General features: G+C 37.3%; 2 protein-coding genes across 3 annotated transcripts in view; one reads left to right on the top strand and one right to left on the bottom strand.

Annotated features, from left to right (window-relative positions):
- The window catches only part of LOC130987205 (uncharacterized), a 698,101-nt gene that overhangs the window by 6,313 nt on the left and 666,145 nt on the right, over window positions 1–25,643 (top strand). The gene's annotated exons all lie outside the window — the stretch shown is intronic.
- On the bottom strand, window positions 16,607–21,899 carry LOC130987163 (histidine kinase 5-like). Its single transcript, XM_057910805.1, has 13 exons — window positions 21,235–21,899; window positions 19,857–20,696; window positions 19,726–19,782; window positions 19,397–19,624; window positions 19,223–19,316; window positions 18,939–19,145; window positions 18,697–18,827; window positions 18,580–18,629; window positions 18,179–18,480; window positions 17,964–18,067; window positions 17,223–17,888; window positions 16,970–17,137; window positions 16,607–16,888 (listed from the first exon to the last, which is right to left on the bottom strand). The coding sequence occupies exons 2-13, from the start codon at window positions 20,571–20,573 to the stop codon at window positions 16,766–16,768; spliced, it is 2,847 nt and encodes a 948-aa protein (XP_057766788.1). The 5' UTR covers window positions 20,574–20,696; window positions 21,235–21,899; the 3' UTR covers window positions 16,607–16,765.

Here is a 25,643-nt window from a genome sequence, read left to right as displayed (position 1 = left end):
CCTTTGGCTTCTGGGTACACAGATATATGCCTAGGGTCTAAGAGAATGTATGTAATCAGTAGTGACTGATTTTGGCTTTGGAATTCTCTTCTTCGATTCAAGCTTTGGGCGGTTTAAGCTTTAAGCTGAGTAGCTATTTCGGCAGAGCTTCAGCTTATGTCGTTGAATCGGTGAAGATTGAATTGATCCTCGAGCGCTATTTGTAGGAGAACTCTTGAATAGATCCGTTGGCGTAAATCGTCCTCAAGATTTCTTCCGTTGGAGAGCAATTCGAATTTGGGCTGAGGCTTCAATCTTCGAGGTTCCTTGTCTGTGTGGAAACGGCTCTCTTTGAAGGACAGGAGATGTGACATCTCTGAAAAGTAACCACCAGATAGGAATGACCTCTGCAGAGATAAGATATTAAGATATCTCTGCATTTAATGCGGCTGTACTTGAGCGTACGTGGCTTCCTCTGAACGTTGGAAGATCAGTCCTAGGAGAAATGTTCAACTGATACTTAACTTTAGTATCAGTCCATGGCGCGCATTAAATAATCAGTCTTCAACTGATTCTTCAACTGATACTTCAGTTGGTAACTCCAGTCTTCAGTCTTCAGTCTTCGTCCTTCAGTCTTCAGTCTTCGACACCGCAACTAAACTAGAAACGAACTCTAACACTTGAGTTCAAAACGATTCTAGTCTATTACAAATAAGTCCTATGAATTTTGGTATCATCAAAACAAGGGTTAGGATATTCCACAAGGTTCCCAACAATTTTCCCCTTTTTGATGATGCCAAAACCACACAGCAGTTCTAGACAGCAAAAAGACTGAACTCATAGTACAAGTTCTAAACAAGGGGTGAAAACAGTTCCCCCTTAACAATAGAACCTAAACAACTTGTACTTAGAGCAAGAACGAAAACAGTTCTAAAAAACAGAACTTAAAGAAGACAGAAAAACCATAATCAGAGCCTGGACAAAGAGTCATTGTCTTCAGGTTGAGATCAATAAGAAGTTCATTTCATTAAGGAAAGACTGATAAAATATCAGTCTAAATTACAACTTGAAAGCATAACAAGAACTTTACAGAATACTCTCATCCGTCTCAAGGTTCTTGATTGTAGAGTTTGAAGACTGTTTCCCATACCTTTTTGGCATTGTCGGAGTCTGGATGAAAGTTCCAAATTCTGCAAACGGTTTTGATTTCTTTCTTGATCTTCTCTCTGTCAACTCCATTTCTGAGCCTTGGTGGAGCCACTGTTTTCTTCTGTGGATTAGGTATGCTTCGTCCATATTTCTTCTGAGCTTCCAACAATTGATGAACAGGTTCTCGTCCTTGGAAATGCATCAGGAAGTACTTCCAGGCTTCATACCTGCGCTCCTTGTCGCCTTGGATACTTGCAAACACCATCCATTTGGTGTAGCGTTCCTTGAGTTGTTCCCACCAATCATTCAGCTCTGATGGTATCCATTTATCTGGTCGCTCAAATTTTTCCAGATGAGATACAATCAGTCCATTCTTGAGAAAATGTTCAAGCTTTTGACTTTCCTTCAGAGTTGAGATGAATTCGACAGTTTTCTTCTTCTTCAGTTCTGATTCACTTGAAGAGCTTTCTCTGCTTCTCTTTCTGCTGGCTTCAACTGAGGCGAAGGTGGGGGCGACCCTTGCAGTGATTTCCTCGGCCCTGTTTTCCACCCTGTTGAAAACAGATGGGAGCATATCCGCTTCTTTTTGCATACGCCTCAATATATCCTCTTCCCCCTTTTTGGCATCAGCTGGAGGAAGTCGGCTCTGTAACTCTTGGAGATCAGTGAGCATCTTCTGAACGAGAACTGAGTCAGGAGATTCTTTGGTTTGTTGGAGTTGTCTTTCCACCTTTGACAGTCGTTCCATGATGGGCTGAACTGTCATTGCAATGAGTTCCTTGACCTCGGTTCTCGGCATGAACGTCTTTAGGAACTCAAGTTCCATTTCCTGGAGCTTTGTAGTTAGACTGACGTATTGCGTCTTCCTTTCAATCTCTGATTCGAGAAAGAGGGTGTGCAATTCCGTGTGATCCTTCCGAATTTTAGGAATACCAGTATTTGGATCCAGCATTTCAAGCTTATATTCGATCAAGGCCTTTTTCCGTGCTTTTATCCGTAGTTTGAGCTCATTAATCAAGCCGACATGATGGACCATGTCTGTTGTTGCCTGTTTCTCGACTTCTTTGAGCTTCTTCACGAACTTTTCACCATAGATTCGCTGTCGTTCGAGCTCGTGCTTAAGTGAGTCGATTTCAAACCGTTGATCAGCAAGCTGGTTCAGCAGTACATCCATTGGTCTGTCTTCATCATCAGAGATCCGTAATAGATGTCTGCGCGGCCGATTATGTTTCCAGAGGGTGAGGCGCTCATCAGTTTCAGCATCCGAATCAAATAGAACAGGTCCTTCGGGGCGAGGAAGCTCGACGTGTTCTATTGGAACATCTGTTTCGTCAGGATAATTCTGCTCTTGCTGACGCTCTTCATCAGTCTTGGATGTGGAGGCCTCAGCCTGATTGGATGTGGCAGGGCAATCTGTTCTTTCTTCAATAGATTGCGGAATCTCTTGTTCTTGACTGATGTTCTGGCCTTCAGGTGGAATTGGCTCATCAGTGTTCAAGAGTGTTGATGAAGTCGGAGGAGACTTTAAGATGTCGTCAACTCGTTCTTCAGACATAGGACGATCAGCATTGTCTGCTGATCTCTCTTCTTCTACTGACGGAGGAACATCAGCTACAGTGATGCTATCCTGGTCTGTTTCAGTAGGAAATGTCGGATGAGAAGATGGTTACTCCGATTTACTGATTGAGTCAGTCATTGGTTGAACCTCGTCGGCAGGGTTAGCAGCAGCTTCCGCCGGTAGTGGAGTGTCATCAACTGGAGAGCTGTGAGCTGCAATAACTTCCTCTATGATGAGAGGCTCTTCACTCGCCTTTGATGTCTCACCCTCGTCGTTGAGAGATAAGAGACGTCTGTATTTTTTGGAGGAGATCAAATAATTCATGGCGAAGTTATCAAAATTATGAATTACGTCCCAAACATGTTCAATTTGAAAGAGGCTGATCAGGGAAGCCTCTTCCATCTCAAATGAGTCTTCAGCTTCAGGGCAGTTAAGACTGTTGATTCTTGGACATGGCGCTGTCTTCAGAAGAGTATACGTGAGAAGTCTATGAAGGTCCCGGTAGACTTCTAGAGACGTATCAACATCACCAATTATGCGTTGAAGGCGATTGGTGGCAAACTGTTGAGCTTCAGACCGAAGTTCCACAGCTTCTTTAGAACCTTTGAAGAAAAGGTTGGAGGCTTGTTCTGGTGCGGTTTCCATAACTGCTTTGCCTTTGGATCTTGGAGAGAGTTTCCAAGGCATCTCAGTTGGTATAGATGGTTTCTTGGGGAGGATTGTACGAACACGTCGTGGTACATTTGTGTGAGGATTTGAAGGAGGTGAGTCAGGGGCTTCAGAATCAGATGTTGGAGGAGAAGAGATGTCGATTACCTTCGCCTTTGTGGAAGGTTTGGGATCTCTTCTAGCAATTTTGAAGAGACGCAGGCTGTCTGTGAATTTGATCATCTTAGGCCATTGCACATACTTGTGCTTCTTTGTCCCCTCGATGATGATCTGGGATACCCTGTTCCCCTGTCGGACCATCGTCGCCGGTCGTGTGTTGTGGGCTTCATTGTAAAGAAGCTTCAGGTAAGCTTCTTCCCAGTTGAAGCATTCCTTCTTCATAAGAGCAGCCATGACATTCTTCTGTGGTTGAGAAGCTTTGTCTGGAGTCCCTGTAGCACCTATCCAGCACTTCTGGATAATTTTGCCCAACATGGCAAACTCTGGATGAAGATGAGATAGAGTGATCTGACTCTTCGTTGATTCGGATTTATCCTTCAGCGCAGTCTTGAGAGTTTCATTTGCTTCATCATCAGTCAATGAAGAGAGTAGAAATCCGTTGTTTGGGAGATTGAACAATTCCCTGACAATTTTGGAGACGTTGAGAGTCTCTTTAAAGCATTTTGCTCCATCGATGATGCTGACCTTTGAGATTAGTTCTCCGGAGTTGCTGAATCTGAGATTTTTGTAGAATTCTCTGACAGCATCGTCGAGTAAGTAATTTGGTTCACTTGTGATAAACTTCTTCCAACCATTTTGGAGAAGTATTTCAGAGACCTTCGTAAATTCCGGCTTCTTTTCAAATGATTCCTCTTGCACTGTCTGTTCATATCTGACCTCTTTCTTCAGTGAAGCTTCCTTCTCGTTGTCAGTCTTCTTCATGTTAGTATTGGCCATCTCGAATAGAATATCTGTGAAGAGAATTTTGCAGAGAGAGAGAGATCTCACAGTAGATTGCTGTGGATTTTGAATGTTAGAGAGAAAGTGCAAAAGTGATGGAGAATGAGGAATGGCAGTAGTAATGGAGAAAGTGTGATCGTGGGAGATGAACAGTTTCCTAGGGCAATCGAAAAGACGTAGGCGGTTTGAAATCTGCGCGCCAAATCAATTATAATAATTTTTGACGTCCGTAATAAATGCCCGTCAGATAAGTGCCTAGAAAAGTGAGATATGAACTGATATAGAATATTTGTCATAATCTCTTGCCGTAAATAGGCGGTGTATAGTGCATGCAATTATTTGAAAAGATATGCATAAAAGGAGATTTTGGAAATTGAAAGACTGAAGTCGAATGCAATTTCACCAGTTAATCATAAACACACCTAGTCCCTATTTTCATTTGGTCCAAGTAGAAGATATGAACAAGTTCCCAATCAATCAGTAAGGACAACAGTCAAGGAAAGAGAAAAAAAAACTTTAAACAGTGTTCCCCCTAAATAAGATAACCCATACTCATCAAGTGTAAATAGGCAAAATGAACAAAGACTGGATAAACATGAATCTACATGAACACAGTAAATAACAATAAAAACCAAGGATGCGGAAGAACATAACAAGGAAGGGTTAACTAAGACAAACTAAGAACATCATATACAAAATAATGAGTTTCTGTTCAGATGACATTCCTTGTTCTTTCTCAGTCCTTAGTTGATGCAGAGTTGTTTGCTTGGTTTCCTTGGAGGACTTCCTTTTGGCTCTTCAGTCAGCTTCCCTTTTCCTTTCCTGTTCTCTTCTTGTTTGTCATTGTTATCAGACTCAGGGACCTTGCTGACATTATTCTGGATGTCCAGTTGTTGTTGTAGGTGAGTGACTGTTGATTCAAGAATCGCAATCTTGACTCTCAGTTCATAAGAAACTTCTTCTTGAATGAGCATCCTTTCTTCCAGCATCTGGACTCTTTCATCAGTGGTAGTTTCAGTAGGCTCTTGTTCTTCAGCTGGCTTCTCTTCTTCTGTTGCTTTGGCTGAAGCCGACTGATGAGGTGGAGTTTCATGGTGGACTTCAAAGTCCTCATCATTGTCTTCTTTGAGAAGACCTCTGGAAGTGAGGTACAGTCTGAAGTTGGGTGCCTAGTCGTGGATGCCATCCCAAACATTTGTGACTCTAAACTTCTCAAAGATGCTGTTCTCCAAAGCTTCCATCTCACTATCAGTGAGAACTTCATCAATCTCTTTGTATTGGGATTTGGGTAGGGTTTTGATGAAGATATAGAAGAAATAGCTGACAAGAGCTTGAAACTCTTCAGGATTCAGGGAGGCTAAGACTGTAGGAAAAAGGGTTGTGACACAGTGTTCGGACAGTTGTGTCACGAAGCTTTTGAGAAGGGCAGTTTGGTTGACAAAGGTTGAGGATGAGGATGCAGCATTGATGTTAGAAACTTCGTCAAACTTTGCTTTCTTGTTGAACCCTTCAAGACAGTAATGGAAGAAACCTCTGAGAGGAAGTTCTTCAGATTCCGTTTCTCTGTCATAGGTTGCTCGAGTCTCCTCTGTCGGTTGATTTTCTTCATCTGCTGGAGGGACTGATGGAGCCTGATGTTGATGAGATTCTGTGCTCGGCATTGGAACTTCTTTAGAAGATTTTGGAGCATCTTCTTCATGTTCCTCGTTGTGGGATTTCTGAGGGGTGTCCAGTGAGATCTTGACTGGAGATGACACGCTTTCGAACTTTCTTTTGTTTGAGCCTCGAGTCTTGTATCGTGGCTCGGAAGTAAGGAGATGAATTTCAGTTGAGATACTGATATTCCCTCTGAGTGAACTTTTCTGTTTTTCAAACAGATGGATGGTGGAAGACACTTGAGTAGTGTTCTTCCAGAAGCAAGGTGTCTCCTTAGCACTATGGAGAATGAGTGCTGAGACTCTTGTTCCTTGACGCAGATGTCTGGTGGAGTGAGACTCCTTCTTCTCTTCAGCGAGGATCTGAATGTAGGCCTTCTCCCAGTTGAATGGGCCTTTCTGCATCAGGGCGATCAGCACAAGTTTGTGTGGTCTTGAGAGGTGACTAGGGGATCCAAGAGTGCCAAACCAGCATTTCTTGATCATCTTCGCAATGGGTCTGAGATGAGTATGAATTCTTGAAATGCTCAGTACATTTGTGATGACGCGATCCGCAGGTGCATTGCTTGTCAGTGCTTCCCTCATGTGCTCAGTGGCTTCTTCGTCGGTGAAGAATGGAGCTGGTCCATCAGTTGGAAGATTGAACATATCTCTCACTGCTTCAGATATGTTGATGGACAACATGGTTGATTCTGAAAAGCCTTCATTTGTGAAAACAGAAATCTCTGTTTTGAGTTCACCAGTCGATTCATCTGTTTTGATGTTGTCGTAGAATTCTCGAATGATCGACTCGTCGAGCAGAAATCTTGGTGAGCATTGGACGAACTTCATCCATCCATGTCGTTCTAAGATCTCATCGATCTTGTTGAAATCAGCGAACTGTTGAAGTGACTCCAGTGTTGCAACAGATTCGTAACATACAACTTGTTGTGATGCTGATTTTCCCATTTGGATTTTTGAGAGGTTTTCTGCAAAGGTTTGAAGATTGATTCTCACAGAGATGGAACTGTGGATTCTTGCTGTTAGTCTTGCAGAAAAAGGCACACTCACAAGTTTTGCACACAAAGATTTCTCTGAGATTGAGTAAATCTTTAGTCGAAGATGAAACGTTTTTGAAGAAGGTGTGAGAGGTCGTGCAAAAGGCGGTTTCAATAAACGTTTGAAATCCGTGCAAATGGAGTCGTGCCACGTGGATCACTCCGCTTGTTAGTAAAAAGGGCGGGATCGTGTGACAACCGTTTTAAAATAAATGTGCACGTGTCTATTTCATAAAATGAAGAGAGTAAATAAATAGACACGTCAGACTCATCATAATACAGCCGAAAGAAAATTAAGAAAAGCAGTCATAGATACAAGTGAATTGTTGAGAGAGGCTTACACAATGATTATCACTCGTTTCGCCATTGTTTGAAGTGTAAGTTCCCCCTGAGTATTATGGCTGATTCTCCTTTGATTTCGAGTCCGTTGGCTGTTGTTGCACATCCCTTTCACGTTCCATCTTTCTTCTGTGCTTAAGTGATTCCTCACGAATCACTCTTTCAAAAACTTCTGATTCTGCTTGAGGAGATCTTCGAACATTTTTCTCAGCTGACAGTGATCAGTCAGGAGCTGATCAAACTCGTCAGTTTCAACGGATGAGCTATCTCCAGATTCTGAGTGGTCTCCTGAAAGCATCAGGAAGTTATCAATATAAGGAGTTGTTGAGAGAGATTTTACCTCTGGGCCATTCATTCCATTGTCGTAGCTGTTGTCAGCCACACTTTCTGATTCATTGGCCATCAGGGCTCGGCTCTCATCATCTGAGCTGGAACTGTCGAAGTCGGATGATTCTGATGTGTCTATGGAAGAGTCAGCATCTTCAGCAACCATCGCTTTCTTCTTTGAAGATCTACGATCTTTCTTAGCTTTCAGTTCCCTGCGCTCAGCTGGAGTAAGATCAGGGCATTCATGTCGAAAGTGCCCTTTCTTTCTACATCCAAAGCATTCCATTTCTTTGATGTCGTAAGCGACTGACTTCCTTTCTCTGCTTCGATCTGTGGAATGTCTGGAGTCCCCTTCTCTTTCTTTTCCCTTGTAGTGCTGCTTGTGGAACCTTCTGTACTTCCGGAACTTGGACTCCATCTTGTTGAATCTGTCAGTCAACAAGGCATATTGACTGAAGAAGTCCTCTGGGTTGAGTTTCGTTGGCTCCTTGAACTGCTTCTTACCTTCTCTGGTTGAGGCCTTCAGTGCAACTCCTCTTGAGGTTGATGGACCATCTTCGTCTGATCCTCCAGCCTTCTTGTTACCAAGATTTCTCAGAAGGTCGAACTCATTTGCCATGAGATCGGAGAAAAGCTTGTTTGTCGGGAGCTGACTGAATCCTGGCTTATGCTGATGAGCGACTGAGTAGATCTGCCATTCTCCACGTGGCAGTGCTCGAAGAATCTTCAGGTTGATTTCTCTTTGAGTGTATTTGTCTTTGGAAATGGATTGAACTTCATTCAATATGAGATTGAATCTTTGTTCCATTTTCTCGACAGATTCATTCTTGAGCATGAGGAAGGAGTCGAACTTCTGGCAAGCTGTGGATAGCTTATTCTCCTTAATTTCCTCAGAACCTACGCACATTCTTTCCAGAATGTCCCACATCTCCTTTGCTGTTCTGCACTTGATGATCTTCATGACATGCTTGTCGGGAACGGTGCCGGAGATGATGCTTTTGGCGAGGTTGTCTAACTCATCTTGCTTCCTTTCTTCTGTGGTGAAGTCTGCCTTTGACTTGGGCTGGTCCTCATCGTAAGGTTCCTGATGGATGTCATTGGGAACCCTTTTTACAGTTTCGGTGATGATGATCGGACCGCTGGTGATGACTTCCCACATTCTTCAATGTTGGGCGGTGAGGAAGCTTTCAAGCCGAAACTTCCATATGTCGTATTTTTCAATACTAAACATAGGTAGAGAAGATAATCTGCTGTGGTTAGTCTCCATCAAAAAAGAGAGAACAGATAACAGCAGATAGAGCAAATAGCAAGCACAAAAAGAAAGAGTAGAACTTTTTCGAGACCTTTAAGACAAAGGATCTAGTTCAAGTAGAACCTAGTCAGAAACAGATAGTTCTTGCGAACAACCTGCTCTGATACCAATTGTTAGGTCCGGGGGGTCTCGAATAGGTGTATGGGGGGGGAATACACCTATAGGCTATTTTTACAATCTACCGACCTCAATCAGAGGGATCTCAGTCAGAGATTACAACGAAACTTTGCATGCAAACAAGACACCTGTTTTACCGAAATTAGTTGACCAACAGGGTTGACGACTGATACTGAAAGCTCTTCAGTAAAGAGTTATCAGTTAAGTTGCTGGAACTTAACTGATCCAAGTAAGGGCTTCAGTCGTGTTTGCAAAGATAGAGATGATATCACTCGTCCTTACTATCAGAGGATAGTTAAGTCAGAATGATATCATACGCAGCGGAAATGTAAACTTAGTTTCGAATAGCCTCGGTGGAGCAGATAGTTGGATTAAGGTTTCTCTTTGATGTTAGTCAGTGTTCAGTTTTATCAATTGAAATAGCACAGATATGAATGTAAAACTGAAAGCTGTAAATAACACAGAGACTTTTACGTGGTTCGGAAAAACTCTTTTCTACATCCACGGCTGGTTGATCAGACCAACAATCCACACCGCAAGTGCTTGCCTGGTGCACTGCAAACCGTAAACTGAAGATAAACTCTCTTCAGCACCTACACACCTCGTGTAGGATTTCACCACCTACACACCTCGCGTAGGATTTCAGCACCTACACAACTCGCGTAGGATTTCCCTGCTAAGCACACCTCGTGCTCAGACTTCCCTTTCAGAGTTCAGAGTACCTTCCTGAACTCCGAGTCAGTCAAACACTCTTATGGGGAAGAGGTTTAAACGAGTGCCAACTATACTTACAAAGAACAAGTTCTTTGAAGCAAGTTTGACCTTTGGCTTCTGGGTACACAGATATATGCCTAGGGTCTAAGAGAATGTATGTAATCAGTAGTGACTGATTTTGGCTTTGGAATTCTCTTCTTCGATTCAAGCTTTGGGCGGTTTAAGCTTTAAGCTGAGTAGCTATTTCGGCAGAGCTTCAGCTTATGTCGTTGAATCGGTGAAGATTGAATTGATCCTCGAGCGCTATTTGTAGGAGAACTCTTGAATAGATCCGTTGGCATTAATCGTCCTCAAGATTTCTTCCGTTGGAGAGCAATTCGAATTTGGGCTGAGGCTTCAATCTTCGAGGTTCCTTGTCTGTGTGGAAACGGCTCTCTTTGAAGGACATGAGATGTGACATCTCTGAAAAGTAACCACCAGATAGGAATGACCTCTGCAGAGATAAGATATTAAGATATCTCTGCATTTAATGCGGCTGTACTTGAGCGTATGTGGCTTCCTCTGAACGTTGGAAGATCAGTCCTAGGAGGAATGTTCAACTGATACTTGACTTTAGTATCAGTTCATGGCGCGCATTAAATAATCAGTCTTCAACTGATTCTTCAACTGATACTTCAGTTGGTAACTCCAGTCTTCAGTCTTCAGTCTTCAGTCTTCGACACCGCAACTAAACTAGAAACGAACTCTAACACTTGAGTTCAAAACGATTCTAGTCTATTACAAATAAGTCCTATGAATTTTGGTATCATCAAAACAAGGGTTAGGATATTCCACAAGGTTCCCAACACATTTGAGTGAATCATGATATATTCACACTCATTCAGGTGTGAGACATAGATAAAACATTACTACGGATGTTATGATCCTTTGCAATATCCGCTCATTTTTTAAGAAGCAGAACATGATCCAACCATCAAAAACATAATTGCCACCATATCTTCAGTTTATAATAAGAATCTTGATACTATTTTATCACTATAAACAAATATGACTGCAAAGATATCATCTCTGGAGAAGAACAAGATTTGTATATTTGTTCAATTTTATAAATTATTCTCATGTTAAAGCTATTTTCTATTGCTAGCTTACTTGAGTACTCCCTCCGTCCACGAAAATAGGTCATAAGGGAGAGCGACACAAGTTTTAAGAAAAAATTAGTTGTTTATTTATTGAGTGAAGAAAGAGCCCCACAAATTAAAAAAAAAGTACAGATCTAGAGTTAGTGAAAGAAAGCGTCCCACAAATTAAAAAGTAGTGGGTCTATGAATGACAGAAAAAAGGTTAAAACATGTTTTCATGGATAGACAAAAATGATAAATTATGACATATTTTTGTGGATGGAGAGATTATTAAGCTATGAAAAGTATTATGTAGATTTATTATAGAACAAAACTTAGCATTAATGTTGATAGTTGAAATAGAATTATACTTATTTGCTTAACTGAAAAGTTGAAAACAATTTTAAACCATTAGTTCTAGCGTCCACGAAAAAAGGTTCTAATGAAGGGCGACCCAAGTTTTAAGAAAAAGTTAATTATCTATTTAGTGAGTAAAGACATGGCTACACAAATGAAAAAAAAAGTGGAGAGTTAGTGAGAGAAATAGCCCCAAATTAAAAAAAAAAAAATGGTGGGTATATGAGTGACAAAAAGGGTTAGGACATATTTTTGTAGATGAATGAAAATGACAAATTATGACCTCTTCCATGACAAAAAGAGTATTTATTAATTTTATAGCTTAAAATAGATATTAGTGTTGTAACACCCTAAAATCTAAAACTAAAATAATATGTTTCTTTAAATCCTCAAGTTAACGTAAAGATAATTGAACCAAAATACGACTTTGATTTAACCGATCTAAAAATCAAATCAACAAAATAGGTTCAGTTTAAGAAAATCGTCTACCAAGCCTTAAACAACCAAATACTTCTACGTCAAATTCATCATTCACCAATAAAGTTAAACCAAATACCAAAAAAAAAACTTTCATCAAACAAAAGCAAGCTTAACCTCAAAACGACTCAAAGAAAAAATTTACGAATTTAAATTCTAACGTTCAAAGCAAAACTAAAAGTACAAAATCAACTTCACCACACCCTTTCCGCCACGCCGCTCCAAACTCACTGACCTGAAAAATAATTTTATGAAAGGGGATGAGCACAAAAACGTACTCAGTGGTGAGAAACGATAAGAGAATATGAAATTATCAAAACGTGTATTAAATTATGGAAAACGTTACTCATTCACAACTTGTCTTACCATCACAGCATAAATAACCTACCTTGCCTCACCGGCAAATAATCCAGCCACACAGGCATGGAGCCATTCACAACATTGCCACACAGACAAATAATCCAGCCACACAGGCATGGAACCATTCTCAATATTGTCACACAGGCAAATAATTCAGCCACCCAGGCATGGAACCATTCATAACATTGTCACACTGACAAATAATCCATCCACCCAGGCATGGAACCATTCACAACAATGCCACACAGATAAATAATCCAGCCACCAAGGCATCGAACCATTCATAACATTGCCACACAGGCAAATAATCCAACCACCCAGGCATGGAACCATTCACAACATTGCCACACATGCAAATAATCCAGCCACACAGGCATGAAATAATAATAATAACCGACTGGCTCAACTGTGCACAGGACCCTGTCATACTCGTCGTCCACAAATCAGTGACTCACCATCATGCTGCCACAAGCACCAATGCGCATACTCACCGTATGCAATCAAACTCGTATCTCAACCACAATATACACGTTGGATTTATAAAAAATTATTTAATAAACAATTTTAATTCACGTGGCAATTGAAAACATATTTATTGAGTTAGAAGAAATTTAACCCACCTCAATATCCAAGACAACAAAAGAAACTCAATCAATTCTCAGACGAGGGTCCTAGTTGCGCCGCACCTAATTTAATTTAATAAGTACAAGCTTTATAAGAACTTCAACAAATCTCAACATAAAAAAAAATATGCATATCTATACTTATAAAGCTTACTGCCCAATTTTTTTTTATATAAATATACAAAGTAGAGTTTAATTAGTATTATGAGATGAGTAATATATATATATATATATATATATATATATATAATCATCTTTGTATCTCTCTTAACTAACTTAATCCATCAGTTATCATAAATAGAATAGGTTGGCTGTAACACCCCAATTTTCATAAACTTTTCAATATAAAATCTTTGAAAACTAATAGATAAAAATAAAATTTCTTGAATTATAAAAGTTTAAACCAATTTAAAATCAACTTGTCAAAACTAAAGTAGTAACATGAAATAAAATGATAAACTAAAAAGTAACATGTTTCAACTTAAATTTCTATGGAAATACTAAATCTTTAGTCATTCTCGACTTCCAGGGCCACCTCGACTCCAGAACTGCAAAACTGAGAAGATAAGGGGTGAGCATATTGAAAAGTTTATGAAAATTGGGGTGTTACATTGGCTACCGTTTCTTTTTTATGCGATTCAGAGAAAGAAAGATAAAGGCTATTAATCATCCTTTATAGCTGAAGAAATTTACTACACAGTTATGAAATCATACTATTAAATTTGAACTCACTAAAAAAATTAATAAATAAATAAATTAAACTGTCCCATTAAGTATCATTATAGCCACTGACTACAATAATAAAATAAATAAATCATAAATCAACTAACCAACCTATGTACTTAATCGAACTCGTCTGTTTCCCAAAATATTAATGTGTAATCCTTTCCAATATTTAATATATCGAAATACTCTTAATTCAAGTCAACCCTCAATTCTAAAGAATATCAGTAATTGCGTTTAAACTATACTACTATATTGCTTAAACATAATTTAATTATTTAAAGGAAATACTAATAAGTCATGATTGTTAGTTTTGACCGGATGAAACAAAATTTAGACAGCCTATTCCTACAAGGTTAATCACTCAATCCATAAAAGTCACTATTTGATATATTGCTTCTCGACCAAGCAGTAGGTCCTCTCCCTATTTTTTTTTTTAATAAACAAACCACAAAACAATATAATACCTTATCCATAATAAATTGAAATCAAAACTGAACACAAATATGACACCTTTAAATTTCCAAGAGGGTCGAAAGCGATGATCTTGTTTTAATTAAATCTTGGAAAGGATTTTGATTTGTATTCATGTGTGATGTGTGTACGTGTGCTATCACCGGATTCAAAATAGGAGAAAAAGAAAAAAAAATAAACGTATTTAGCAGACGATTGTAACTTACCCGAAGAAAATTACTTGAAAAGAATGGTTAGTTTAACCCAAATTTCCAGAATGCAGACCATAGTTGAAGGAGACGTCAGAAGAGAACGATTGGAAGCATTTGAAATTTTGTGAAATTTTAAATATATTTACGATTTACGGGTACGCAGTTATAACCCTAATAGAATCCTACTTCTTCTCTAATTCTGCTTAATAAAAAAAAAATAACGCTGTGAATTTCAAATTTTTATTTTTCTTAGTCCAGCTTCTCCAAAAGCCCAAATTAAAGGAAAATTATTAAGTTCTATTTACTACAAAAATAATTTATAGAACCCAATATGTATTTCTATTTGACTTTCAATTAAGGGCGCAACTACGGACTCTCTCAAATCCAAGATTATGAACTAAAGCATAACAATATCATATTTTAAATCATCAAAATGAATTATTTAACACAAGGAAAAAGTTGGGTGTTACAGGTGTATTAATTTTTAATAATATACATATTTATGTGTTTATTTATTTAACCGTTACACAATAAAATCATGGGTAAAGAAGTAAAATAAGAATAGTTGCTACCATTTTGAATCAATTAATTCAAACCAACAACTTAATATTCAATATAAATCCCGATACTCCATATATGAGTATAATGTAGCTTATTAGTAGCATTACGTTAATAGTTGAAATAGAATTAAACTTATTTGCTAAAATAAAAGGTTGAAATAATTTAATATTTTTTTTCTAACTTAATATAAATATTGGTGTATTAATTTTTAATAATATAGGTGTTTATGTGTTTATTTAGTTAAGTATTTCATCCGTTCCTAAAACATAAGGGGAGACAACATGAGTTTTAATTAAAAAATAATAATAATTGTGTATTTGATGAGTGGAGAAGGGGTCTCACCGATTTTTTTTAAAAAAGTGATGATATTGACTAATTACTGTTAACGGAGGAGATGATGTGCAACACTTGTTTTCAATCACCCGAATCGGCTGAGCACGTGTTTCTATCTTGCCCGAAATCCAAAAGAGTGTGGGAGGAAGTGCAAAGGTGGTTGGGGATCTTCTCAGCGAGACCTAGGAATATCGCCTCACACTTCACGTGGTTCATTCACATGGGAAGGAAGAAAAAGATTGAGAAGCTGCTCAAGGCGACTTGGATGTGCATCAACTGGGTTTTGTGGAAAAGGAGGAACGATAGTCGTTTCGAATGTAGATTATAGACAACCAATAGTGTGATCTTGGAAGTTAAAGCTAGGATTTGGAGTTGGAATAATGAGTTTGGTATTGTGGAGAAGGGTTTGAGTTTCTCTTCTTGGAGCTCAAATGACCTTCTTACCAAATTGATGTAATCTCTTTTGGGTACCACTGGTACCAATCTTTTATCTAATTTCTTTTTTCTTGACCAAAAAAAACAATTGGTGGGTCTATTTAGTAACAATATTTTTAATGATGTACATGTTTAAGTGTTTATTTATTGAAGTATTAAACAATAATATGTGCAAAGAAGTAAAGATAAGAATAATTGAAAAATAAAGTATTTTGCTACCATTTTGAATCAATTAATCCTTAAAGTTACTTGTTTGAATCAATTAATCCAAACCAACAGCTTAATATTGATATAAATCTCGATGATCCATATATATGAGAACATTGAAAAATGAACTCTTTTCCTTTTATCTTCCAGACATTATCTTCACACTTCAACTCTTATTGATTTAATAAAGAAAAATAATAAGAACGTATATGACAAGAATATATTTTCTATAAGCAATCATAAATACAAAAGAATCCATACATTTATTAACAGGAAGATTAATGTTACAATAGTTTATTGTTGATATGTATATAATAAATTAGAGACCACATGGCTAGATTTCTATCAGTTTAATCAATCAAGTATGTGAGTAGATCTTATATCAAAGAGTTGTAGATAGTGTTTCAAAGGAGAATTGATAGAGAATGAAGTTGGCAAAAGAATTGTTTTTCCTGCAACATTTATTGGAGGTCAAAGAGATATGAGGCGTAGACACCTTGATGCATTAACAGGAAGAGATATGACCGTCATATGAGGCGTATTCACAATAATTTTCTCAATGATATTTTGAGTATTGCATTGAATATGATAATAATTCGTCTATAAAGATAATTGTTAGCATAATATTACATTAAGAAATTCATCATCTGCAAATATGTGCAACGCACGTTTTCTCTGCTAGTTACATAAAAATGTGAATAATGTGCTCTATCTACAGAATAAGAGAAAAATGAAGAAATTAAAAGTTTATCCTTTCCCTAATAATTAAAATTATTTTAACACTTTTATATTTTTTACATATACTATGATTGTTTTTAGTAGAAACACTTAATAACCTACATGCTAAAATAAGCATCTCTCGTATATTTTCTCATAAAAACACCACTAATCAACTTGTTCTTAAACGCCACAAATCCGAAGCAGAGTAATGTTTATCAAACACTAACAAAAAGGAGAAGCAATTCCCAATATATACCACTCAAATTTTTCACATACAAACAAACTTGGCACAATGCAGAGATGCTAAACACTAATGAGGAAACAGAAGAGGGCTATACATGGATGGATATGTCAAAACTTTCCTAACTTTTCTGTACAAATCTTGCATATTTCAAACCAAATAGCTCTGCAGGCATTGTTTCAAGGTTTGCAAAGCAATAGGCTTCGACACAAACGAGTCCATACCATTTGCATAGCATTCGTCTGCGCTTTCTGATTCTGTGTTCGCTGTCATCTGCACGCGCATCAGTTCAAATCGTGTCAAAAATTCTAGAGTTTTTTTTGATGAAATGAGAGTAATGATCAAGCTTTTTACCGCAATGATAGGAACCCTCTTTCTTGTTTTCTCTAGATGAGAAGTTGAGCAAGACGTCGTCTCCATCTCCACTCCGGCCTTCACAGCCTCTTCCCAGCTCCCCGTTTCCTCAAAAGATCGGATCAATCTTGTAGCTTCAAGACCATCCATAACCGGCATGCATACATCCTGCAAATAGAACACTTTCATTTTCAGTTAGTAGACACAAATAACTGAAAAAATCATGTTGTATCCTTTTTTTTTATGATCATACCATTAGAATGAGATGGTAAGTGGTGCGTTGAACTGCACGCACAGCTTCTGCTCCATTGGAGACGACATCAATGGTATGGCCCAACTGTTTCATCATAGATTTGGCTACCATGATATTGATCTTGTTGTCCTCAACCAGCAGGATCTTGTGTTTCGTCTCAGCTCCACTTCTCTCTGTGGAAGAGCATTCAGAGATCGTCTCTTGAGCTGTACAATGAAAACGGCCTTGATCTTGTTCTTGTTCTTGTTCTGCACCTGATTTACTACTGCTAGCATGCTGGATTTCAAGCATTGCACCAGCACTCGAATTAGAGCCTTCTTCTGAGGCGCTCTCGTTGCTTGCAATGTTACTAGAAGGCGAAGGGCAGTCCTCAAGCAAACCATTGCAGTTGTTTCCATAACTATTTGGCAAGAGCTTTGGAATCCTTCCATTCATTTGGGAAGAGAACAAAGTGCCCAAAGTCCGGGGCTGGAACAGGAACACCCCTGAATTTAGATCATCGTCATAGCCATCATCGCCTGGGACATCTTGGTGGTCTGTATCAGACAGTTCGTCTGTGTCATCAGAATCAGAGACTGACGACACCTTATAAGGCAGCACGAATGTGAAAGTAGACCCGTGATGCTCGACACTGGTCACAGTCAGATAGCCTCCCATAAGCTCAACCTATAAGAAATTCTAAACATCAAGATTCTAGAACAATCCTTGTTTTGTAACTCCCCAAGATTGAAGTATAATTACCAGTTGTTTACAGATTGCAAGGCCTAGTCCTGTCCCACCATACTTTCGAGCTGTATCCGCCCCAACTTGCATGTATTTCTTGAACAGAGTCGACATAGCATGCTCTGCAACGACAAGTTTGAGAAGTATAACGCGATATTTTAGCACAAAACTTGTTACCAACATTCATACTTATCTAAGAAACAAGGCAAAAATATAAGTAGTTAGAAAAGTACCAGGTATTCCAATGCCAGTGTCGTAGACATCACACCGGATCCACACTACTCGTTCTTCAGGCTTTGTTCGACTCTCTTTGTCCTCATCCATTTGATCACCATCTTGATCACAAGGCGTATTGTTGAGCTCGGGTTCTTCACAAGAGGCACTATTATCATTAGCATGTCCATTAGTGTTGGCTGAAGCAGTTGACTGATCTCGAGAATTCTTCTCTGAGCCTTGCTCGGCTACATTGCTTGGCTCCGGAACCACATACAGATTTATTCCAACTTTTCCTTCATGAGTGAATTTGATGGCATTACTGCAAGAAAAAAAAAAAAAAAAAAAAGAACATTAAAAATGGTAAAAACAGGATACCATCATAAAGTTTCTTGATATTGTGCCTCTAGTTTGAAGGTACCTGATCAAGTTGGTAAGAATTTGTCGAATCCTTAGGACATCTCCGATAACCTACAACAGAAAGAAGAGTCGTAAACGCCTCTATCAACAAGTAAAACATTTATCTTTTCTTCATTACCTCAATGGGAACATCTTCTGCTACATGACCTTCTAATGTCAGTAATTTCTGTAGTGATGCTGCTGCTGTTTGCAGCACATGCTTCACTACCTCTCTCGGTCTAAACTTGGTCGCCTCCAATTTCATAACTCCTGAAAAGAGACGAACGCTCACTTCATGTTCAGACCAATCTTTCTAAACCAGCAAATGAAGTTATAAAACAAGGTAAGGGAATCAAGCTCTAGTATCTGAAAATGTCACACCTGACTCCACCTTGGAGAGATCGAGGATGTCGTTGATCAGTTGGAGAACCAAATCTCCAGAAGACAACATCACTTTCAACAGCTGCCTTTGCTCTTTATCGAGGTTAGTGGTTGCAAGAATCTCGGTCATGCTCACAACTCCGGAGAGAGGAGATCTTATCTCATGTGACATTGTTGCCAGCATTTGTTTTGCGCGCATTGTCTCCTCTGCAGGAACGACACAGTTACCAAACGAGCCACCATCTTTTCGATGAATTTAGTTGACTAACTATAAGCTGAATAACCTGTGATATGGATGGTCTTGTTAAGCTCTGTCTCCTTGGCCTTCTGCACAGCAATTTCCTCTCTAAGTTTCGCCATCTTCTCCCTTTTCCTCACCTGCATTGCAGTTACGAAACTTGAGGAAACGAGCTTTCTGATCAACTCACGACTCAAATATAGATAGATGGAATTTGAACCTGATCAGTAACTTCCATCCCCATGTAATTTACACCAATGGTCTCTCCAGCCTTGCTGAAAACAGGTTCCACATAGATCAAGAATGTCTTTGAACCAAACAGCTCTGTTTCAAACGTGATCTCCCTCTTTGCAGGCAATCCGCGTTCAAGAACCTCCATCTTGAAGTCTTGAGACTCCTTCACGCCAGCGCCAGTGAAGATCTCCACATCCGTTTTGCCTATGATATCCTGTAAAATCAGTTAATCTGAGGAATTATAGTGGCAGATACTCCACCAAAAACACCTTCCAATGAGACGAAGATCCCAAAAAAACTTCATCATAAGCATACCTGCTCTCCCAAACTCGGGAAATGATTGAAGATGAACCTATACCGCATATCCTTATCCTGAAAAACATCGAATCCTTGTCAGTCTAGAACCAGTAAACTCAATGTGGATATCCAAATGAGAGAGAATATACCTGATGGCCTATAACAACAGGAGCATTTTGGAGGACGAAATGCAGGAAGTTATCGGCTCTCTTCAAAACCTGAGACAGCTCCTCCACAGGAGTCGACTGCCTCTCCAAATTCTCTATACTCTCTTGCAACTTCTCCACCAACACTTGCTCCCTCTGGAGGCTAGCTTCTAGAAGCTTCTCAAGATGCATTGCTCGCTGTTTCCAGTACACAACGCTGTCATACTCTGCGTCTATAGCCACAATCTCGCCTTGGGAGACCACATCTTTCCTCCTCTTAGGAGCATCTTGATACAAATACCTCAGGTTCTCATCAAGAATGGAGATGGGACGCTTGTCGCCACCATATCCATCCTTCTCAAAGCGATGCTCCTCCAAAATCTCGAGCTTCTTGAGCTCCACTTCCTGCTGCTGCTTGCTGAGCTGGTCGAGCTCCTCCTTCAGGAGGCGCACAACATTCGCCTGCTTGAACTCCCAATTCTTCACCAACTTGGCCAGCTGCCAGTTGCCTTTGTCACTATAGTTTGTCAGCTCCATCAGCCTCTGAAAATCGACTATGTTAGGCTCTTTGTTGATGGTGACCTCCTCCAACATGTCTTGATCTGCTCCGGGCCTCTCCACGTTGAACTGCCTCCCTGCTTCATTCATGTCTTCCGGCCACATTGAAGTGAGCACGACGTCCAAATCCTCGGGTTGATCACTCTCCATCTCACACCCCATTCTTGTCTATGATTCTCTCTCAACAACTACTCTTTTCTTCACTAATTCAATAATGTAGTTCTATCAAGAATCAACATCTTCTTCTTTTCTTTATCTATTTCAGCCTTATCGGTGTTTTGATGCCTAGAAGCAGCAGCAAGGATCAGAATGTAGTAGAGGGTGCACTCAAAATCATGAAAAGAAGACAACCTATTAAGGCCTAAGCAGAGAATCAACAAGTAAAAAAGGAGCAGTAGATAAGCAAAGTAGTAACATCAAATCCAAGCATTTAGGAGTAACAAACTCAATAAAACATGTTAGAAGTAAATATTTCAATGAAATCTCTCACAGAAAACGAAATATTTGACAAGTTTGAGAGCCTCCTAATGGAAAAATTGCATAATACAGTCCATCAAGGATTCAAGATTCAGTTTTTCTTGATGGTGTTAACATTCAGCAGAGAAAATATCAGATTAAAAATTCAATAGATTACGTGTATATATATGTATATACATTAGAATTGCAAATGATCACATGAAACATTGTCAGATTAGCAGAAACAAGAGGCTCATTGACCAAAATTGAGAACAAATGATGGAAAAAGATACACCACAACTAAAATTAAGGCTAAAACAAACAATCCCATTTGCAAGAACCAATCAAAATCCCAAAAAAAGCTGACCTTTTTGATAAAAATTTATGGGAACTGGAGTGCTTGAAGAACAACAAAAGGCTAGAAGCTCATCCACGGCCTAAAAACTTTTCACTGTAGATCTGAAAGAATCTCTTTGGACTGCTCAGTCAAATAAAAAACAAATAACAACAGGCCAAGTTTCGGGAGCAAATAGAAAATGTAGAGACAGAGAGAGGGTGAGATGGCCGGTGGGTGATGAGAGGAGGGCATGTGCTGAAACCTCAAGAATTTTTTTAGAAAAACATACACAAAAATGAAAAATGGTGAGAAGGAAGGAAAAAAAAAAGTGGGATTTAGGAAACTTGGGAAGAAGCCATGTGCTGGCGAGGTGAAAAAGAAATGAATAAAAATGATTGCTTGAGTTTAGTTCACAAAATTCATGTGTTTCCCTCTCTCACTCACGCAACGTGTGTAGTGTGTGTAGTGCGTGTTCTTGGTTGGATTCATTTGATGGTATGCATCTGCGAAAAGTTTAAGTGGCTGCCCAAATCATAAATATATTTGGCGTCAACTTTTGCGAGTCCTCGTGCTGTGTTTACCAGAGAGTCTGTGCATCTATATAATATAGATAGATCGATAGTATTAGAAATGATTCGTTCAATCAACATACATGTGTATATGTATATATGCTGGAGCTGTGGTGTGTGAGAGAGAGAAGAGAGAGAGAGAGAGTATTTAAATGGTTTGCTCCCCGCCCTTAACGAGGTAAACTGTATATGGACGGCGCGTGTGGATGACACGCAAAGTTGGAGAGTTGGATGAATTTCTGTAATACTACAGCTATACGACTACGTGCCTCTCCTCTGTTTTCTTTCTTTTTTTTTTTTATTCTTTTTGTTAAAAGCTAAATTTAATTTTTAAATGCAACCGTCTAAATAACCCATTACTTTGAGTTTGGGCAATTTGACTGAATAAGTAATATTTTTTTGTTAATTTTTTTTAAATAAAAATATCTTGAAATATTGAATTTCATTTATTGCATTTTAAATTATAAAAAAAATTAAAGAGTTTAAATTTTTCGATACCAAATACTCCCTCCGTCCCAATAAAAGTGGCCACTTTTTTTTTGGGCACGGAGATTAAGAAAGGGATTGTTATGTTTTAATTGAGTGTGACCCACCAAAATTAGTGAGTAATTTTTAGAAAGTGGCCTACAATTGTTGACCAAATTAGTGAGTAATTTTGGCAGTTTTAGAAAGTGGCCTACAATTGTTGACCAAATTAGTGAGTAATTGTTGACTTAATTAAAGTAAACTTTTGCCATTTTTAGAAAGTAGTCACTTTTAATGGGACACACAAAAAGGAAATGTGGCCACTTTTATTGGGACGGAGGGAGTAATATAATAGGATAGCTGAATATATTTTTACACATGTATATTTCAACCTCAAATCACGTCAAATTTCCGATTATTCTACTAAATTTTCGAATGCAATAACTTTATTTGATGATAGATTGTATAGCTAGCTTTCTCATAGTTTTGGGGTAAAGTGGAAAAAAAATGACAATTTCTCATAATATATTTACCTATTTAATCTTTTTTTAATCACATTCCAACATTTGAAAATACCGGTATTTTTTCAATATATACGATTATTAAGACTTATTTAGTGTGTGTTGTGTGTACCTAATATTGATATTGTGTTTGGGGAGTTACATGTGAATCTATATAGAAGTATCACAGAATTCAGATTAGTAATTTTGTTGTAGGATAATTAAAACAATTTCAATCTTGTACAAGAGTATCATGCTCTAATGAGTAATGTGTAGTAAATTATGTAGAATAACGTACAAATACTTCTACACGTTATAAAGGAAAATATAGAATATAAAATATACGTTTCATTTTCTCTTATGTCATTCTTTCTATTTTTCTTCAAATAGAGTTTCGTACAATTAAAATACTTCATTCGTCTACAAAAAATAGCTACCATATAAAAATATTCATAAAAGTTAATCTTTTTATTTTTAAAAAATATCTATCACATGGTAGGCGCTATCCTCAACTCAAAATATAATTAATTAATTATTATTAACACTATTTTTTAAGTGAGATGTTTTCTCCCTCACAGTACAATTATTATTTTTATTAAAATTCGTGTTATTTCTTACTATGATTATTTTTTGTGGACGTAGATAGTATTGGGTCGGCTTTTATCTAGTTTCAAGAATATTTTTAAGAGTAACCATAAAAAACAATTTGAAAACACATGATCTGGAGTCAGTATAGTTTTGTGTTTTCTATTATAAATATAATTTACATTTTTTGGGTTTTCTTTAATTTTTACTCATTTTATTTTTCTTTGTAGTGCATGGTCATACACTATTGTAACTCTATATATGTACAAAATTAATTCATAACGATAATATAAACAATGTAATAAGAAAAAAAGGGATTTAGGCGATAAAACAAGAGCGAGTACGTGAAGAATCTTATTAATGAGGTTCTTAATCATTAATTTAATCTTGGATTAGTGGATCGATTAAAATACTTAATTAATTGTGCATTAATTAAAGGCCCTTTGGATCCTGCAATGTCATGACAATTGCATTGAGGGCACGTGGACCTTTTTATTCGTGACCTACACCTCTTATAATTAAAAAATAATATGACTAATATAATAATCCATTTATCTTTTCAAAATTAAGTTCTTTAATTAATGCTCTTTATAAATAAGTAGAGATATCCAAAGAAAACAAACAATTATTAGAAACAGATTTCAGCATCAATGTTCTTGCTGTTAATAATTTTAAATAAGCAAATCGTACGTAATTTATACATTGCTATATGACGTCTTAGAATTTTTCATATGGATCTAAACATTCAATTTTCCCCCAATACTTCAAAATCCCTCAAACTATATGTAAATAAAATAAATCAAACAAACAAGTGGTAAAGTTGGATTTTCAACAATTTATTAAAAACCCAATTCAAATTTTTCATTCGATTTGAGTTTTACTTGGTGTTATATGGAATATAAGACTAAACACTTGAGCTAACACGCTATTTAGTAGTGACAAAGTTGAGGCATCTAAAAACTCTTTTTTATAAGAGATCTTGGGTTCAATTTCATCTACATACGAGTAATTAATATTTTTAACTTTATGTGGATAGTGGTTTTTGCGAGTTACTTATTTAATTATATATATCTTGTAATTTTCAAAAAAGAAAAAAAAATACACCATTTAATTAATTTCCCACTTATTGAGCTCGAATATTATTATAGAAAATATTATTGTTGATTTATTTAACAATTATAAAGTACGACCTTTAAAGTGATCTATATATCAAGAATTGACGGTATAGAATGTGATGTTAATGATTGATCACGAGTTAACTATCAAATAAATTGGTTGATCATGAATTAACTACCAAGTATCTAAAAAAAATGAATTAACTATCAAGTTTGACTTTGTGCCCCACTGTCGCACCAACTCATTAGGCACAAAAACTATTACTAGGATTTAACTCATACTTTTTCTTATTTTATTAATTCTGAAATACAAAACTAAATTGTGACAGAACCGTAAAATTGATTTCCGAGTTACTAGGCGGTCGAGAATTAGATAAATGAACTAGTTAATTAATCCCTCCCTAAACAAAAGACATGCATAAAAATAAAAAATTAGTGGTGCTATAAACTTTGCCGTATGTTATTAATAAATATAAGATGATGGGGTTGGTTGAACATGGAATCACTCATTAAACAAATTGTTTAGTACTAATCAAATAATTAAAAAAAATAAGTCCTGTTATATGGCCCAATTATTTTGTTAAGCGACGACATAATGAATATAATTAGTTGGAGGGACATGGTGATGTGATAATTAAGCTTAATTTTATATTGTAATATTGTAATTGTTTAACATTATGCACAGCTAAGCCATATTCGTCTTGCAGTTTTCTGCTGAGGCAACTTTCTCCACAATGTGACAATTCTCCCATGTGAAATTAGCGCTATCCTATGTTTTATATTTAGTTTTCTTTTTTCTTCTTTTTTTTTCCTAAAAGAAATTGGAACGCCATTTTAATTTACGATTTCATAACTAGTAAGTTCATGAATTGATGTTCCACTGATGCTTTATAGGGCGTGAAACATGCATTGTGTATAAAAAAACATATGTCAATCATAAGTTCTATAGTAACTAGCATTTGCACTCTATGAGAGAAATATTTTATATTTTTATATTTATCTAAAATTGACATTTAATTATTATATTTATAAATATAATTAAAAAATTAATTTTAATTGAATAAATTGGAGCTAAATATTTTTAAAAAAATAAAAACAAAGAAGAATTCACTATAATAAAAATTGTTATTATGAAAAGGCGACAAAATAAGTTAAAAAATAAAGAAAATAAATAATTGAAAAATATATTTATTCCAAAATAGATG

Source organism: Salvia miltiorrhiza, chromosome 5 (assembly GCF_028751815.1).
Source record: "Salvia miltiorrhiza cultivar Shanhuang (shh) chromosome 5, IMPLAD_Smil_shh, whole genome shotgun sequence".
Classification (NCBI taxonomy): Eukaryota; Viridiplantae; Streptophyta; class Magnoliopsida; order Lamiales; family Lamiaceae; genus Salvia; species Salvia miltiorrhiza.
This window is presented reverse-complemented; position numbering and strand designations above follow the sequence as displayed.